Genomic DNA, 15,119 nt, shown 5'->3' on the forward strand with positions numbered 1-15,119 from the left:
CTGCCCCCCAAGTGCTGGGGCTGGGATCTGGGGGAAGCTGGGTGGGATTTGGGGGTCTGGAGGGGGAGGAAGCAGCTGGGGGGGGGGGGGGGGGGGTGTGCCCCCCAAGTGCTGCGGGTGGGATCTGGGGGGAGCTAGTTGGGATTTGGGGGTCTGGAGGGGGAAGGAAGCAGCTGGGGGGGGGGTGCTGCCCCATAGAGGGGGTGCTGCCCCCCAAGTGCTGCAGCTGAGATCTGGGGGGGAGCTAGTTTTGATTTGAGGGTTTGGAGGGGGAGGAAGCAGCTGGGGGGGGTGATGCCCCATGGGAGGGGTGATCCCTGATAGTGGGGTTGTTGCCCCCCAAGTGCTGGGGCTGGGATTTGGGGGGAGCTGGTTGGGATTTGGGGGTCTAGTGAGGGAGGAAGTGATTGGGGGGGGGTTGATGCCCCATAGAGGGGGTGCTGCCCCCCAAGTCCTGGGGCTGTGATTTGGGGGGAGCTGGTTGGGATTTGGGGGTCTAGAGGGGGAGGAAGTGGTTGGGGGGGGGCGATGCCCCATAGAGGGGGTGCTGCCCCCCAAGTGTGTGCTTCCCCCCCCCCCCAGCAGCACATCAGTGCAGCACCCATCACCCATGTGTCTCCCCCTACCCCATAATGAGCACAGGACCCACCTGCAATAAGGGCTGTATTGGGGGGTGGGGGGGGGTGACAAAGGGGTGATGGGGGGGACACAAAGGGGTGATGGGGGGGGGGACAGGAGGGTGCTGCCCTCAGGGCAGTGGTCCTGGGGTGCTGTAGAGCTGAGCCAGGGCCCTGCTGAGGGAAGGGCCCAGGTTCCTGTGGGATGAGGGGACAGAGGGGTGAGGACCTGGGAATGGGGGGGGGGGGGCACCATGGGGGGGTTGGGGGTACGCAGGGATGGGGGGAGAGCAAAAAGGGATAGGGGGTACCATGGGATGGGGAGGCACTAAAGGATGAGGAGGGTACCAAGGGATGAGGGGGCACCAAGGGATGGTGGGGGGGGCACCATGGGGGGGGTACCCAGGGATGGGGGGGCACCAAATGATAAGGGGGGTACGATGGGGGGGTACCCAGGGATGGGGGGGGCACCAAAGGAAAGGGGGGGCACCATAGGTGGGGGTTTACCCCGGGCTGGATGGGGGTACCAAGGGATAGGGGGAGCACCATGGGGGTGGTACCCAGGGTTGGAGGATGGACACCATGGGGGGTGGGGGTGGGGGTACACAGGGATGGGGGGGCACCAAGGGATGTGGGGGGACCATGAGGGGGTGGTACCCAAGGATGGGGGGAGCACTAAAGGATAAAGGGGGGGGGACCATGGGGGGGGTACCCAGGGATGGGGGGGCACCAAATGATAAAGGGGGTTCGATGGGGGGGTACCCAGGGATGCACCATGGGGGGTACCCAGGGATGGGGGGAGGCACCAAGGGATGTGGGGGGACCATGAGGGGGTGGTACCCAAGGATGGGGGGAGCACAAAAGGATAAAGGGGGGGGGACCATGGGGGGGGTACCCAGGGAAGGGGGGGCACCAAATGATAAAGGGGGTTCGATGGGGGGGTACCCAGGGATGGGGGGGGCACCATGGGGGGGTACCCAGGGATGGGGGGAGGCACCAAGGGATGTGGGGGGACCATGAGGGGGTGGTACCCAAGGATGGGGGGAGCACAAATGGGGAGGGCACCAAAGGATAAAGGGGGGGGGACCATGGGGGGGGTACCCAGGGATGGGGGGGCACCAAATGATAAAGGGGGTTCGATGGGGGGGTACCCAGGGATGGGGGTGCACCAAAGGATGGGGGGGCGCCATGGGGGGGGTACCCAGGGATGGGGGGAGGCACCAAGGGATGTGGGGGGACCATGAGGGGGTGGTACCCAAGGATGGGGGGAGCACTAAAGGATAAAGGGGGGGGGACACCATGGGGGGGGTACACAGGGATGGGGAGGGCACCAAAGGATAAAGGTGGGGGGCACCATGGGGGGGTACCCAAGGATTGGGGGGGGGTCTCACCTCTGCAGGGGTCCACAGGGGATGGTGCTGAGCAGGGCCTCGCGCTGCAGGGGCTCGGGGCAGGCGCTGTAGGCGGCCATGAGGCTAAGGAGGGGGGGGGGGATGAAAGTTGGGGGTCGGGGGGGGGGGAATTGAGGTCCCAGCCCCACACTTGGGGGTCACCCCCGCCCCCCCCGTTACCTGGCAGGGGTGGGGAAGCGGCGCAGGATGGCGGCCGCCCTCCCCCCGCTGACCCCCCCCAGCTGCAGCAGTTGCCGGGCGAAGACGTCCCCCACGGTCTGTGGCTGAAGGGGGGGGGGGGGAACCCCAAAATAACCCCCCCTGAGCACCCCAACCCCCTCTGCACCCCACATCCCCATCACCCCCCCCCCAGGGACCTCCTTGGGACCCCCTCCCTCTTTGGGGACCCCCTTTGCCCCCCCGAGCACCCCAAGGCCCCCAGCATCCCTCTGCCCCCCACATCCCTATCACCCCCCCCCAGGGACCTCCTTGGGACCCCCCCCTCTTTGGGGACCCCCTTTGCCTCCCTGAGCACCCCAACCCCCTCTGCCCCCCACATCCCCATCACCCCCCCCCAGGGACCTCCTTGGAACCCCCCCTCTCTTTGGGGATCCCCTTTGCCCCCCTGAGCACCCCAACACCCTCTGCCCCCCACATCCCCATCACCCCCCCCAGTGACCTCCTTGGGAACCCCCCCTCTCTTTGGGGATCCCCTTTGCCCCCCTGAGCACCCCAACACCCTCTGCCCCCCACATCCCCATCACCCCCCCCAGGGACTTCCTTGGGACCCCCCCCTCTCTTTGGGGACCCCCTTTGTCCCCCTGAGCACCCCAACCTCCCCCAACTCCCTCTGCCCCCCACATCCCCATCCCCCACCCCAGGGAGCTCCTTGGGACCCCCCCCCTCTTTGGGGACCCCCTTTAGCCCCCCCCAAGCACCCCAAAGCCCCAGCCCCCCTCTGCCCCCTACATCCCCAATCCCCCCCCCCAGGGACCTCCTTGGGACCCCTCCCTCTCTTTGGGGACCCCCTTTGCCCCCCTGAGCACCCCAACGCCCCCAGCCCCCCACATCCCCATCACCCCCCCCCAGGGACCTCCTTGGGCCACCCCCCCCCCTCTTTGGGGACCCCCTTTGCCCCCCCCGGACCCCATTATCCCCTCCAGGGCCCCCCTGAGTTCCTCTCCCCCCAACCCCCCCCTTTTGGGGGACCCCCAGATTCCCCCCCCCCCCCGTACCCCCCCCTTTGCCCCAAACCTGGTTCTTGCCCCCCGCCGCGCGCAGGCTCTGGAAGCGCAGGAGGGTGCAGGGGGCCCCCGGGGGCTCGGGGGGGCCCCGTCCGGTCACGTCCCCCCCCCACGCCCGCAGCACCCGGCCCTTTGGGGGGGGGGGGGGCACAAAGGGGGAGTCAGGGACCCCAGCCCCCTCCTCGTGGCCCCTCTGTGACCCCCCTGTTCCCACGGCCCCTCTGTGACCCCAAGCGTCCCCTTCATGTCCCCATGTGCCCCCCATAACCTCCATGGGTCCCCTTGACTCCCTGTCCCCCCTCCAATGTCCCCTCCGTGGCCCCCATATCCCCCCCAATGGCCCCCCATGTCCCCCCCTCCACCCATGCCTCCCAATACTCCCCCATGTCCTCCCCTCCCCCATATCCCCCTCATGTCCCCCCCATCTCCATGCCCCCAATGCCCCCCCCATATCCCCCTCATGTCCCCCCATCCCCCATCCCCCCATGTCCCCTCTCCCCCCATATCCCCCCCATGGCCCCCCATGTCCTCCCCTCCACCCATGCCCCCAATGCCCCCCCATGTCCCCCCCTCCCCCATATCCCCCTCATGTCCCCCCTCCCCCCATGCTCCCCCAAGTCCCCCCATCCCCCCAATGCCCCTCCATGTCCCCTCTCCCCCCATATCCCCCCCATGTCCCCCCCTCCGCCCATGACCCCCATGCCCTCCCATGCCCCCCTATACCCCCCCATGCCCCCCAATGCCCCCCCTGCCCCCCAATGCCCCCCATGCCCCCCATGCCCCCCATGCCCACCCCATAGCGCTGCTGCAGCTGCTCCCCCAGCACCCTCAGGAACGTGGCCGATTCCTGGGGTCCCCCCGTGCGCTTCACAAAGAAACCGTCCACAACCTGCAGGGAAAAGGGGGTGCTGGGTACCCCCAGCCTGGGGGGGGCACCCATGGGTGCTATGGGTGCAATAGGGGGTACCTGGGTGCTGACGGCCGCCTGGCGCAGGGTGGGCAGGGGCAGGCTCAGGGGCTCCCCCCTCCCCGGCTCCTCCAGCAGGTAAATGGGGTGCCGCAGGCCGCAGCGGGACAGGCGGAACTGGGGGTGTGGGGGTGTCTGTTACAGCCCACCAGGAACCCCCATTGATCCCCACTGACTTCCATTGACCCCCATTGACCTCCATTGACCCCCAGTGTCACCAGGAACCCCCATTGATCCCCACTGACCCCCAGTGCCACCAGGAACTCCCATTGACCCCCATTGACCTCCACTGACCCCCAGTGTCACCAGGAACCCCCATTGATCCCCACTGACCCCCAGTGCCACCAGGAACCCCCATTGACCCCCATTGACCCTCATTGACCTCCATTGACCCCCAGTGTCACCAGGAACCCCCATTGATCCCCACTGCCCACCAGGAACCCCCATTGATCCCCACTGACCCCCACTGACTTCCATTGACCCCCAGTGCCACCAGGAACCCCCACTGACCCCCAAAGACCTCCACTGACCCCCAGTGCCACCAGGAACCCCCATTGACCCCCAATGACCCCCAGCCCACCAGGAACTCCCATTGACCCCCAAAGACCTCCATTGACCCCCAGTGCCACCAGGAACCCCCATTGACCCCAAATGACCTCCATTGACCCCCAGGGCCACCAGGAACCCCCATTGACCCCAAATGACCTCCATTGACCCCCAGGGCCACCAGGAACCCCCATTGACCTCCATTGACCCCCAGTGCCACCAGAAACCCCCACTGACCTCCACTGAACCCCAATGGCCCCCAGTGCCCACCAGGAACCCCCGTTGACCCCCATTGACACCCAGTGTCACCAGGAACCCTCAATGACTCCCCAGTGCCACCAGGAAACCCCATTGACACACACTGACCCCCAGTGCCACCAGGAACCCCCATTGACCCCCATTGACCCCCAGTGCCACCAGGAACCCCCATTGACCCCCATTGACCCCCAGTGTCACCAGGAACTTCCATTGACCCTCATTGACCCCCAGTGTCACCAGGAACCCCCATTGACCTCCATTGACACCCAGTGCCACCAGAAACCCCCATTGACCTCCACTGAACCCCAATGGCACCCAGTGCCCACCAGGAACCCCTGTTGACCCCCATTGACACCCAGTGTCACCAGGAACCCCCATTGACCCCCCAGTGCCACCAGGAAACCCCATTGACCCCCACTGACCCCCAGTGCCACCAGGAAACCCCATTGACCCCCACTGACCCCCAGTGCCACCAGGAACCTCCATTGACCCTCATTGACCCCCAGTGTCACCAGGAACCTCCATTGATCCCCAGTGCCACCAGGAACCGCCATTGACCCCCAATGTCACCAGGAACTCCCAATGACCCCCAATGACCCCCATTGCCCCCCAATGACCCCCAGTGTCACCAGGAACCCCCATTGACCCCCAATGACCCCCAGTGCCACCAGGAACCCCCAATGACCCCCAATGACCCCCATTGCCCCCCAATGACCCCCAGTGTCACCAGGAACATCCATTGACCCTCATTGACCCCCAGTGCCATCAGGAACCTCCATTGCCCCCCAGTGACCCCCACTGTGCCCCATTGCCCCCCCTGTCCCCCCCCCTCACCTTCTGCTCCCGGTACCTCCCATCGCTGAGGCTGCTCCCCAGGTCCGAGGCCGATTTCCGCTCCACCACCACGTCCAGCACCAGCTCCCTTGGGGGGCGCCCTGGGGGCGGGGCCACAGCATGGTCACGCCCCCTCGGCCCCGCCCACAGCCAAGAGTGGCTCCGATGGGGGCGTGACCACACGCAGACCCCGCCCACAGCCAATGGCAGCGCATGGACACGCCCCCTCTGGCCCCACCCACAGCCCACCAAGAACCAATGACAGAGCACACAATGGGCGGGGCCAGAGTCTGGCCACACCCACCACTGCAATGGGGGCGTGACCACAGGCGGACCCCGCCCACAGCCAATGGCAGCGCATGGACACGCCCCTCTGGCCCCACCCACAGCCCACCAAGAACCAATGACAGAGGACACAAGGGGTGGGGCCAGAGTCTGGCCACACCCACCACTGCAATAGGGGCGTGACCACAGGCGGACCCCGCCCACAGCCAATGGCAGCGCATGGACACGCCCCCTCTGGTCCCACCCACAGCCCACCAAGAACCAATGACAGAGCACATAATGGGCGGGGCCAGAGCCTGGCCACACCCACCACTGCAATGGGGGCGTGACCACAGGCGGACCCCGCCCACAGCCAATGGCAGCGCATGGACACGCCCCTCTGGCCCCACCCACAGCCCACCAAGAACCAATGACAGAGCACACAAGGGGCGGGGCCAGAGCCTGGCCACACCCACCACCTCCAATAGGGGCGTGACCAGACGCTGACCCCTCCCCACAGCTCAATGGGGGCGGAGTCACACAGGAGCCGATGTGGGCGGAGCCAGCGCCGGGTTCCACCCCCACCGCTCATCCCATTGGCTCCCCCGCCCACCCCACCCCCCGAGGCCACGCCCACCTGTGGGCGGGGCCCTCTCGCGGGCCACCCAGAGGAAGTCTCCCACGTGGAGTCTCCGCAGGCTCAATGGGACGCGGCCCTGCAGCAGCGACGGCACCGGCCTGGCCACGCCCCCCCAAAAACGTCACCGGGGGGGGGGGCGTGGCCACGTTACAGTGGGGCAGGGACACCCCATGGGGGGGTGAGGGGGGAGACACAAGGGGGAAATTGGGGGTACAAGGGTGGGATGCAAGGGAAGGCTCTTGAGGGGAAAAGGGGGAGGGCAAGGGGACACCCCAAGGGGGACAAGGGCTCCATGAGTGGGGTTCATTGGGACCTGTGGGACAGGAGAAACCCCCCGGGGTGCAGATGGGGCAGGCCTGTGCCAACCCTGGGATGGGGGGACAAGGGACACTGCATTCCATTTTGGGGGGGGGGGGGGGGTGGGGAAGGACCCCATGGTGCGGGGATGGGGGGGGGACCACACACACTCACGCACCCGTTGGCCTCGGTGACGTCAGCGCAGAGAATGATGTCGAATTCACCAGGTTTCAGCTCAAACTCGACATCAGGGCCAGGCCTGGGGGGGGGGATGACACCCCAAACCCTGAACCCCAACCCCCCAAGGAAGGAGACAGGAATCTGGGGTTTCCCCCCCCCAAATGCCCCCTTTCAATGGGCACCCGGGTGACTTACGGTGGGGAGGGAGGAGGGAGATGCTCATCAGATGGGGGCGGGGCTTCGGAGGCAGCAACAGCCAATCGCTGGGCCAGGATGTGACCACGTGGGGTCAGGGAGTACCTGGGGAGGGGGGAGAAAGGGGGTGACCGGGGGGGGGGGTTTGTGTGTGTGTTTGGGGGGGGGGGGGGTTCTGGCCATACCGGGGGGGGCGGCCATTGCGCTGCAGCAGGTCCCGTCGCAGGAGGGTGCCCAGGGCCCCCTTGGGTGCTCCCTGGGGAGGGGGGGGGAGGAAGGGACCCCATTATTCACGTGTCCCCCCTCAGTGGGGGGGGGGGGGGTCCCATGGGCACTCACCAGGGTCAGGGGGCGGTCACAGAGGGGCTGGGCCTGATGCAGAAGCTCCGCCTCTGGGAGGGGCTCTGAGCTCTAAGGGGGGGGGGGCTTCAGGTGAGACCATGGGGGGGGGGGAGGGGGGGTATGGGGGGGGGAGGACACCCCAAAGTCCCCAGGTCCTTCCCCTCCCCCCCTTTACCTTGTGCAGCGTCAGCAGCAGCGCTCGTGCCCCCGAGCGGGGGAGGGGCCGGTACTCACGGGGGGGGCAATGCTGGGGGAGGGGGGGGAAAGGTGATGGGGGGATGGGGGGGGGCTCCAAACCCCCCCAAAATACCCAACCCCCCCCCCCTTCCAGGGGTCTGGGTGGGGGAGGTGTGTGATGATGTCACTCACCGTGGGTGGAGCCAAGGGGCTCTCCGGGCTCCTCCTCTCTGAGGGGGGGCTGGGGGCGTGGCCTTGCTCTGGTGGGAGGTGCCAATATGCAAAACAGATGCAAATGAGCGCATGGATCAGCACCTATTCACGCTATCTCCGCCCACACCCGTTAAGGCTCCGCCCACACCCCCTTAAGGCTCCGCCCACCTGCGCGGTGCTGGCGCAGGCGCAGATCGAGCCGGCGGCAGAGGGCGGGGCCAAAGTTCTTCAAGATGGCGGCCGCCCGCCCGGAGCGGAGCCGCAGCGGGTACCGGGCGAGGGAGCGCAGCGCCTGCGGGGACACGCGGCTGGGACCGGGAGCACCGGGAGCACCGGAGGCCCCGCACCCCCCCCCCCCCCCCCCGTTCCCGTTCCCTTCCCGTGCCCCCGCACACCCACCCGCTCGTAGACGCCTTTTGCCCGCGTCCCCGTGGCCTCATCCCGCCACTCCCGGAGCCAGCGGGTGAAGAGCGGGTTGGGGGAAGCACGGGGCCGGTGGCGGCGGCGAGGGGGGGCAACGACGGCCTCCGCCATGGCGGCGGCGGCGGTCACCGGCAGCTGCTGCCCCTGACCCGGAAGTGCTCTTGAACCCCCTCCCGCACCTTCAGCTTGTCTGCTCTGGAGGACGCGGGCCTCTCTAGGCGGCCTGGAGGACCAACTCCTCTGCTCTGGAGGACTGACCCCACAAACAGCTCCTGGGGGGCGGCTGATACCCCCACATCGCCCCCACTCCCCCCACGGAGAGTTTCACCCCATCTCAAGGGGTTTACACCCCCCCCAACTTACCCTCAAGGTGTTCCTTTTCCCTCTGGACCCCCCCCAAGCACCCCCATCTCTCTATTAGAAACCCCCAAACAATCCAGGGGGGTCACCCCCCAATTGCCCCCCCCTCCCTCCTCCCCCCCCCATCAAACCAAAGCTTGGACCCAGCACAACAAGACCTTTATTGTTTAGAAAACCCATACAAACACACTAGAAGCAGGGGGGGGAGGAGGCACCCCAATATGACACAAACCCCCCCCCCGATGCAGGAGAGGGGGTTACACCCCAACCCCCCTCACCCCCCCCTTCCCCCCCATGGGGGTAGAGGCAATATCAGCACAACCCCACACACCCCCCCATGGGGGATTTGGTGTGATTGAGGGGGGGGGGTGAGGGCATCCCAGGTTCCCCCCCCCATGAAGATGTTTTTGGAAGGGGAAACCCCAACCCCCAGTTGGCAAAGGGGGATGGGGCAGCACCACAGTTCTGGTGGTGGTGGGGGGGGAGCCCCCATGGAGGGGGTGTTGGGGTGCCCCGGTTGAGGTTGGGGGGGGCTCAGAGGAAGGCATCGCACCACTCCCGGAGGCAGCCGGAGCAGTCCCGGGACTGTTTGGCGTTGGCTCCGCACGTTTCCTTCAGCCATTCCCGGAAGAGCTCCTCGTCCTTGCGTAGCACCAGGAACTGTCCCAGCACCACGTACGCCTGGGGGGGGGGGGAAGAGCACAGGGACACCCCCGGTATCCCCAAGGGAGTCCTTATCCCAATCCATGACCCTGGGACAAGCCCACATCCCTAAGGACATGGTTGTGTTTAACCCCCCCCCACCAATGTCTCCAAGAGCATCCCTGAGCGTTCCCATGTCCCCAAGGAAGCCTCTTGTCCCCACTGTGTCCCTAAGAAGGTCCCTGTCTGCCACCACATCCCCAAGGGCTTCCCTGTGTCATTCCCCACCCAAAATGTCCTCAAAGGGGTCACTCTGTCTCGTTTCCCCCCCCTCCCCATTATCCCCAATGGGCTCCTGGCTCTGTCATGTCCCCAAGAAGGTCCCTGTGCGTGCCCCCCACCATGTCCCCAAGGGGCTCCTATCTCCCACCATGTCCCTAAGGAGGTCCCTTTCCATCCCCCCCCCCCCCCCCCCCCATATCCCCAAGAGGCTCCTGTCCCTACCATGTCCCTAAGTGGGTCTCTGTGTGTTCCCCACCTTGTCCCCAAGGGAGTCCCCTGCCCCAAGGGGGTCCCTATCCCCCCATACACATCCCCAAGGGGGTCCCTATCCCCCCATCCCCAAGGGGGTCTTTCTGTGTACCCCCTTCCTCATGTCCCTAAGAAGCTCCTGTCCCCACCATGTCCCTAAGTGGGTCTTTTTGTGTCCCTTGCTCCCCATGTCCCCAAGGGGGTCCCTGTGTGTCCCCCCTGCCCCATGTCCCCAAAGGGCTCCTTTCCCCACCATGTCATTAAGAGGGTCCCTATCCCCCCATACACATCCCCAAGGGGGTCCCTCTGTGTCCCCCCTGCCCTATGTCCCTAAGAGCCTCCTGTCCCCACCATGTCCCCAAGGAGGACCCTGTGTGTCCCCCTGTCCCCAAAGGGCCCCTATACCCACGATGTCCCTAAGGGGGTCTGTATCCCCACCCCCCCCATCCCCAAAGAGGTCCCTGTGTGTCCCCCCTGCCCTATGTCCCCAAGGATCCTGTCCCCACCATGTCCCTAAGGGGGTCCCTATCTACCCCTCCCCATCCCCTGTGTGTCCGTCCCCCCCCCCCCATGTCCCCAAAGGACCCCTACACCCACCATGTCCCTAAAGGGTTCCCTATCCCCCCGTTACATCCCCAAGGGAGTCTCTCTGTGTCCCTCCTTCCTCATGTCCCTAAGAGCTTCCTGTCCCCACCATGCCCCTAAGGAGGTCCCTATTCCCCCTATCTAGCCCCCCCCCCATCCCCTGTGTGTCCCCCCTGCCCCATGTCCCCCTACACCCACCATGTCCCTAAGTGGGTCCCTATCTAGCCCCCCCCCCCATCCCCTGTGTGTCCCCCCTGCCCTATGTCCCCAAAGGACCCCTACACCCACCATGTCCCTAAAGGGTTCCCTACTCCCTCCCCCCTGTGTTACATCCCCAAGGGAGTACACCCACCACGTCTCTGTGTCCCTCTGTGTGTCCCCCCTCATGTCCCTAAGAGCTTCCTGTCCCCACCATGCCCCTAAGGAGGTCCCCCCATCCCCTGTGTGTCCCCCCTGCCCCATGTCCCCAAAGGCCCCCTACACCCACCACATCCCTAAGTGGGTCCCTATCTACCCCGCCCCCCATCCCCTGTGTGTCCCCCCTGCCCCATGTTCCCAAAGGCCCCCTACACCCACCATGTCCCTCCCCAAGGGGTGTCCATGTCCCTAAGAGGCTCCTGTCCCCACCATCCCTAAGTGGGTCTTTTTGTGTGTGTCCCAAGGGGGTCCCTGTGTGTCCCCCCTATGCCCCTACACCCACCACGAGGCCCCCCCCCCCCATCCCCTGTGTGTCCCCCCTGCCCTATGTCCCTAAGGGGGTCCCTATCTACCCCCCCCCCCATCCCCTGTGTGTCCCCCCTGCCCCATGTCCCCAAAGGCCCCCTACACCCACCATGTCCCTAAGGGGGTCCCTATCTACCCCCCCCATCCCCTGTGTGTCCCCCCTGCCCTATGCCCCTAAGAGGATCCTGTCCCCACCATGTCCCTAAGAGAGTCCCTATCTACTCCCCCCCCATCCCCTGTGTGTCCCCCCTGCCCCATGTCCCCAAAGGCCCCCTACACCCACCACGTCCCTAAGTGGGTCCCTATCTAAACCGCCCCCCATCCCCTGTGTGTCCCCCCTGCCCCATGTCCCCAAAGGACCCCTACACCCATCACGTCCCTAAGTGGGTCCCTATCCCCATCCCCAATAGGGTCCCTCTGTGTCCCCTCCCTCTCCCCCACGCACCCCTCCCAAGCCCCCCGTCACAGCCCGACCGGAGCCCCCCCCCCCCGTACCTTATCGAAGCCCTTCTCCTCCAGCTTCTTGCCCAGCACGTCCCCGATGCCCGCCAGCATCCCCACCGGCTTCTCCCCCATCGGCTCCGCTACGAAGTCCCGGTGCTTCTGCGACGTGGAGGACATGGCGCCTGCGGGGGGAAGCGGAGACGGCTCAAGGGGAGGCTGGGGGGGGAACGGGAACGGGAACCGGGACCGGGGCTTCCCCCCCGCGGCCCTCACCGGAGCCTCCGACCGCTGCTCCCGCCTCAGGCCGCTGCCGCCGCCGCTGTGCGTGCGTCGACGTCCTGACGTCACCTCCGGCTGCGCCATAGAGCCGAGACAGAGCGGCCGCTACAGGGTGAGACGCTCTAGGCGGTTGCTTGGGTCATAGAGAACGCGGGAGGACCTCGGGGTTCACACCCCCCCCCCCCCCAAAATCCAATGGGATTCTCATGGAAAGGACTAAAAAAAGGCCGAATATTGGCACGAAAAAGCGGCTTTTTATTAATAAACCACAAATAAAACACAGACAGAACAAAGAACTTCGGGGAAAGGGGGGGGGGAGAAGCTGGAAGGTTGAGGAATGGAAGGGGTTTGGAGGAAAAAAAGGGGAGGTTTGGGGGGGGGAAAGGGAGTTTGGGGGAAAAAAGGGAGATTTGGGGCAAAAAGAGGCAATTTGGGAGGAAAAAAGGGAGACTTGGGAGCAAAAATGGGAGATTTGGGGCAAAAAGGCAATTTGGGAGGAAAAAAGGGAGACTTGGGAGCAAAAATGGGAGATTTGGGGCAAAAAAAGGCAATTTGGGAGGAAAAAAGGGAGACTTGGGAGCAAAAATGGGAGATTTGGGGCAAAAAGAGGCAATTTGGGAGCAAAAAAGGGAGACTTGGGAGCAAAAATGGGATATTTGGGGCAAAAAGAGGCAATTTGGGAGCAAAAATAGGAGATTTGGGGCAAAAAGAGGCAATTTGGGAGCAAAAATGGGAGATTTGGGGCAAAAAGAGGCAATTTGGGAGCAAAAATAGGAGATTTGGGGCAAAAAGAGGCAATTTGAGAGTAAAAAGGGGAGATTTGGGGCAAAAGGGGGAGATTTGGGAGCAAAAAGGGGCAATTGGGGAACAAAAAGGGGTGATTTGGGGCAGAAATGGGCGGTTTGGGAGCAAAAAGGGGTGATTTGGGAGCAAAAAGGGGTGATTTGGGGCAGAAAGAAGCGATCTGGGAGCAAAAAGGGGAGATTTAGGGCAAAAAGGGGCGATTTGAAAGTAAAAGAAGCCCTCTGGGGCAGGAAAAAAAACCCAAAGGCTCAAAACCAAATGACAAAAGCCCCCCCCCCTTTATTTGGGATTCACCCCCCCCCCATGGGGGACAGAACGTCTCTGCTCCACTTTGGCCCCCCCCCAATAACCCGGGGGTGCACGGGGGGTGACTCCAGCCCGTGCCCCCCCCCTCAGGCCTCCTCCTCTCTCAGCAGCATGTTGGGGATCCCACGGGAGATGGGGAACTGGCGCCCCGAGTCCGGGCACTGCAGGAACCCCTCCAGCACCTCCACCTGGGGGGGGACACACACGCACATAAGGGGGTCAATGGGGGGGGGGTCAGGACCACATCTCCTCCCCCCCCCAACCCCCCAAGGGGGTTTTGGCCCCCCCCTCACCTCCAGCAGCACGTGGTGCACCCGCCGCAGGAACGCTTCATCTCCCTCATAGTCAGGGGCAGGCTCGGGGGGCAGCTCCGAGGGGTGCCCCAACTGCAGGTGGGGGGGCGGGGGAGAATGGGGGGAGCTGGGAGACCCCCAATAGGACCCCCGTGCACCCCCCATCCCAAACCTTAGAATGCCCCCCCCAAACCTGACAACACCCCTCCAGATCCCCTCCAAACTGGGATCCCCCCAAAATTGAAGCCTTCCCCTCCAATTGAGACAGCCCCAAAACCATGCCCCCCCCCCATCATAGGACACCCCCTCAACTCGCCCCCCATCATAGGACGCCCCCAACTCGCTCTCCCCCATCATAGAACCCCTCTGAACTCACCCCCCCATCATAGGACACCCCCCAACTTGCTCCCCCCATCATAGGACCCCCCCCAACTCACCCCCCCTATCATAGGACCCCCCCCAACTTGCTCCCCCCATCATAGGACCCCTCCCAACTCGCTCCTCCCCATCATAGGACAGCCCCCAACTCACCCCCCCATCATAGGACACCCCCCAACTTGCTCCCCCCATCATAGGACCCCCCCCAACTCGCCCCCCCTATCATAGGACCCCCCCAACTCACCCCCCCTATCATAGGACCCCCCCCAACTCGCCCCCCCATCATAGACCCCCCCCAACTGCTCCTCCCCATCATAGGACAGCCCTCAACTCGCCCCCCCATCATAGGACCCCCCCCGAACTCGCTCCCCCCATCATAGGACCCCCCCCAACTCGCTCCCCCCCATCACAGGACACCCCCCAACTCGCTCCTCCCCATCATAGGACCCCCACCAATTCGCTCCCCCCATCACAGAACCCCCCCAACTTGCTCCCCCCCAACATAGGACCCCCCCCAACTCGCTCCCCCCCATAATAGGACCCCCCCCAACTCGCCCCCCCATCACAGAACCCCCCCGAACTCGCTCCCCCCATAATAGGACCCCCCCCAACTCGCTCCCCCCCATCACAGGACCCCCCCCCCCAAACATGAGGCCCCCCCCCTCTCCCCTCCACTCACGCTCTCGGCCGCCTCCAGCAGCGCCCCCCAGCGCAGCCGCGGCACCAACCGGGCTACGAAGGCGGCGTTGAACGGTACCGGCCGCACGCAGACATCCGAGGCCTGGAGAGGGGGAGAACGGGCCGGTAACGGGGGCTATGGGCCGGTAACAGGGGCTATGGGCTGGTAACGGGGGCTATGGGCCGGTACCGGAGGCTATGGCCGGTACCGGAGGCTGTGGCCGGTACCGGAGGCTGTGGGCCTGTACCGGAGGCTGTGGCCGGTACCGGTGGCTATGGGCCTGTACCGGAGGCTATGGGCAGTATGGGAGCTATAGGCTAGTACTGGAGGCTATGGCCGGTCCCGGAGGCTATGGCCGGTACCGGTGGCTATGGCCGGTCCCGGAGGCTATGGCCGGTATGGGAGCTACGGGCTGGTACCGGAGGCTATGGCCGGTCCCGGAGGCTATGGCCGGTATGGGAGATACGGGCTGGTACCGGAGGCTGTGGCCGGTCCCGGAGGCTATGG

At 65.3% G+C, this 15,119-nt stretch overlaps 3 protein-coding genes across 4 annotated transcripts; all 3 read right to left on the reverse strand.

Annotated features, from left to right (window-relative positions):
* Positions 1 to 644: 644 nt before the first annotated feature.
* MUS81 (MUS81 structure-specific endonuclease subunit) lies at positions 645 to 8,703 on the reverse strand. Of its 2 annotated transcripts, XM_062603872.1 has the most exons (17): positions 8,565 to 8,703; positions 8,334 to 8,457; positions 8,145 to 8,212; positions 7,951 to 8,022; positions 7,773 to 7,844; positions 7,619 to 7,689; positions 7,434 to 7,538; positions 7,237 to 7,317; positions 6,759 to 6,859; positions 5,858 to 5,958; positions 4,220 to 4,336; positions 4,046 to 4,141; positions 3,263 to 3,382; positions 2,189 to 2,292; positions 2,009 to 2,092; positions 715 to 815; positions 645 to 683 (listed from the first exon to the last, which is right to left on the reverse strand). In XM_062603872.1, exons 1-16 carry the CDS (start codon positions 8,697 to 8,699, stop codon positions 749 to 751), a joined length of 1,518 nt encoding a protein of 505 aa, XP_062459856.1. In that variant the 5' UTR covers positions 8,700 to 8,703; the 3' UTR covers positions 645 to 683; positions 715 to 748. The 2 variants fall into 2 exon arrangements, with proteins under 2 accessions (XP_062459856.1, XP_062459855.1); XM_062603871.1 differs by having other exon boundaries at positions 645 to 815.
* A 742-nt stretch (positions 8,704 to 9,445) lies between these two features.
* On the reverse strand, positions 9,446 to 12,304 carry BANF1 (BAF nuclear assembly factor 1). The gene is made up of 3 exons (XM_062603873.1): positions 12,147 to 12,304; positions 11,925 to 12,055; positions 9,446 to 9,629 (listed from the first exon to the last, which is right to left on the reverse strand). The coding sequence occupies exons 2-3, from the start codon at positions 12,048 to 12,050 to the stop codon at positions 9,483 to 9,485; spliced, it is 273 nt and encodes a 90-aa protein (XP_062459857.1). The 5' UTR covers positions 12,051 to 12,055; positions 12,147 to 12,304; the 3' UTR covers positions 9,446 to 9,482.
* Positions 12,305 to 13,259: 955 nt separating this feature from the next.
* Positions 13,260 to 14,747, reverse strand: TRMT112 (tRNA methyltransferase activator subunit 11-2; the record flags this gene model as incomplete). The annotated part of the gene is made up of 3 exons (XM_062603869.1): positions 13,260 to 13,450; positions 13,556 to 13,648; positions 14,613 to 14,747. Coding segments are annotated over 3 exons (330 nt in total), but the record flags the coding sequence as incomplete, so codon positions are not given.
* Between the last annotated feature and the right edge of the window lie 372 nt (positions 14,748 to 15,119).

The sequence above is a fragment of the Pezoporus occidentalis genome, unplaced genomic scaffold (genome assembly GCF_034315485.1).
Source record: "Pezoporus occidentalis ecotype Australia unplaced genomic scaffold, CSIRO_AGI_Poc_V1 ctg816, whole genome shotgun sequence".
Taxonomy (NCBI): domain Eukaryota; kingdom Metazoa; phylum Chordata; class Aves; order Psittaciformes; family Psittacidae; genus Pezoporus; species Pezoporus occidentalis.

Bases quoted from the DNA above. Each gene is read 5' to 3' on its own strand.
- BANF1 (XM_062603873.1), bottom strand. From the start codon at position 12,050: ATGTCCTCCACGTCGCAGAAGCACCGGGACTTCGTAGCGGAGCCGATG. The intron at 9,630-11,924 runs GTACGGGGGGGG...CCCCCCCCCCAG, and splicing joins AGGAGAAGGGCTTCGATAAG to GCGTACGTGGTGCTGGGACA.
- MUS81 (XM_062603872.1), bottom strand. From the start codon at position 8,699: ATGGCGGAGGCCGTCGTTGCCCCCCCTCGCCGCCGCCACCGGCCCCGT. The intron at 7,539-7,618 runs GTATGGCCAGAA...CCCCCTCCCCAG, and splicing joins CGCAATGGCCGCCCCCCCCG to GTACTCCCTGACCCCACGTG. The intron at 6,860-7,236 runs GTGCGTGAGTGT...GGGCGTGGCCAG, and splicing joins GACGTCACCGAGGCCAACGG to GCCGGTGCCGTCGCTGCTGC.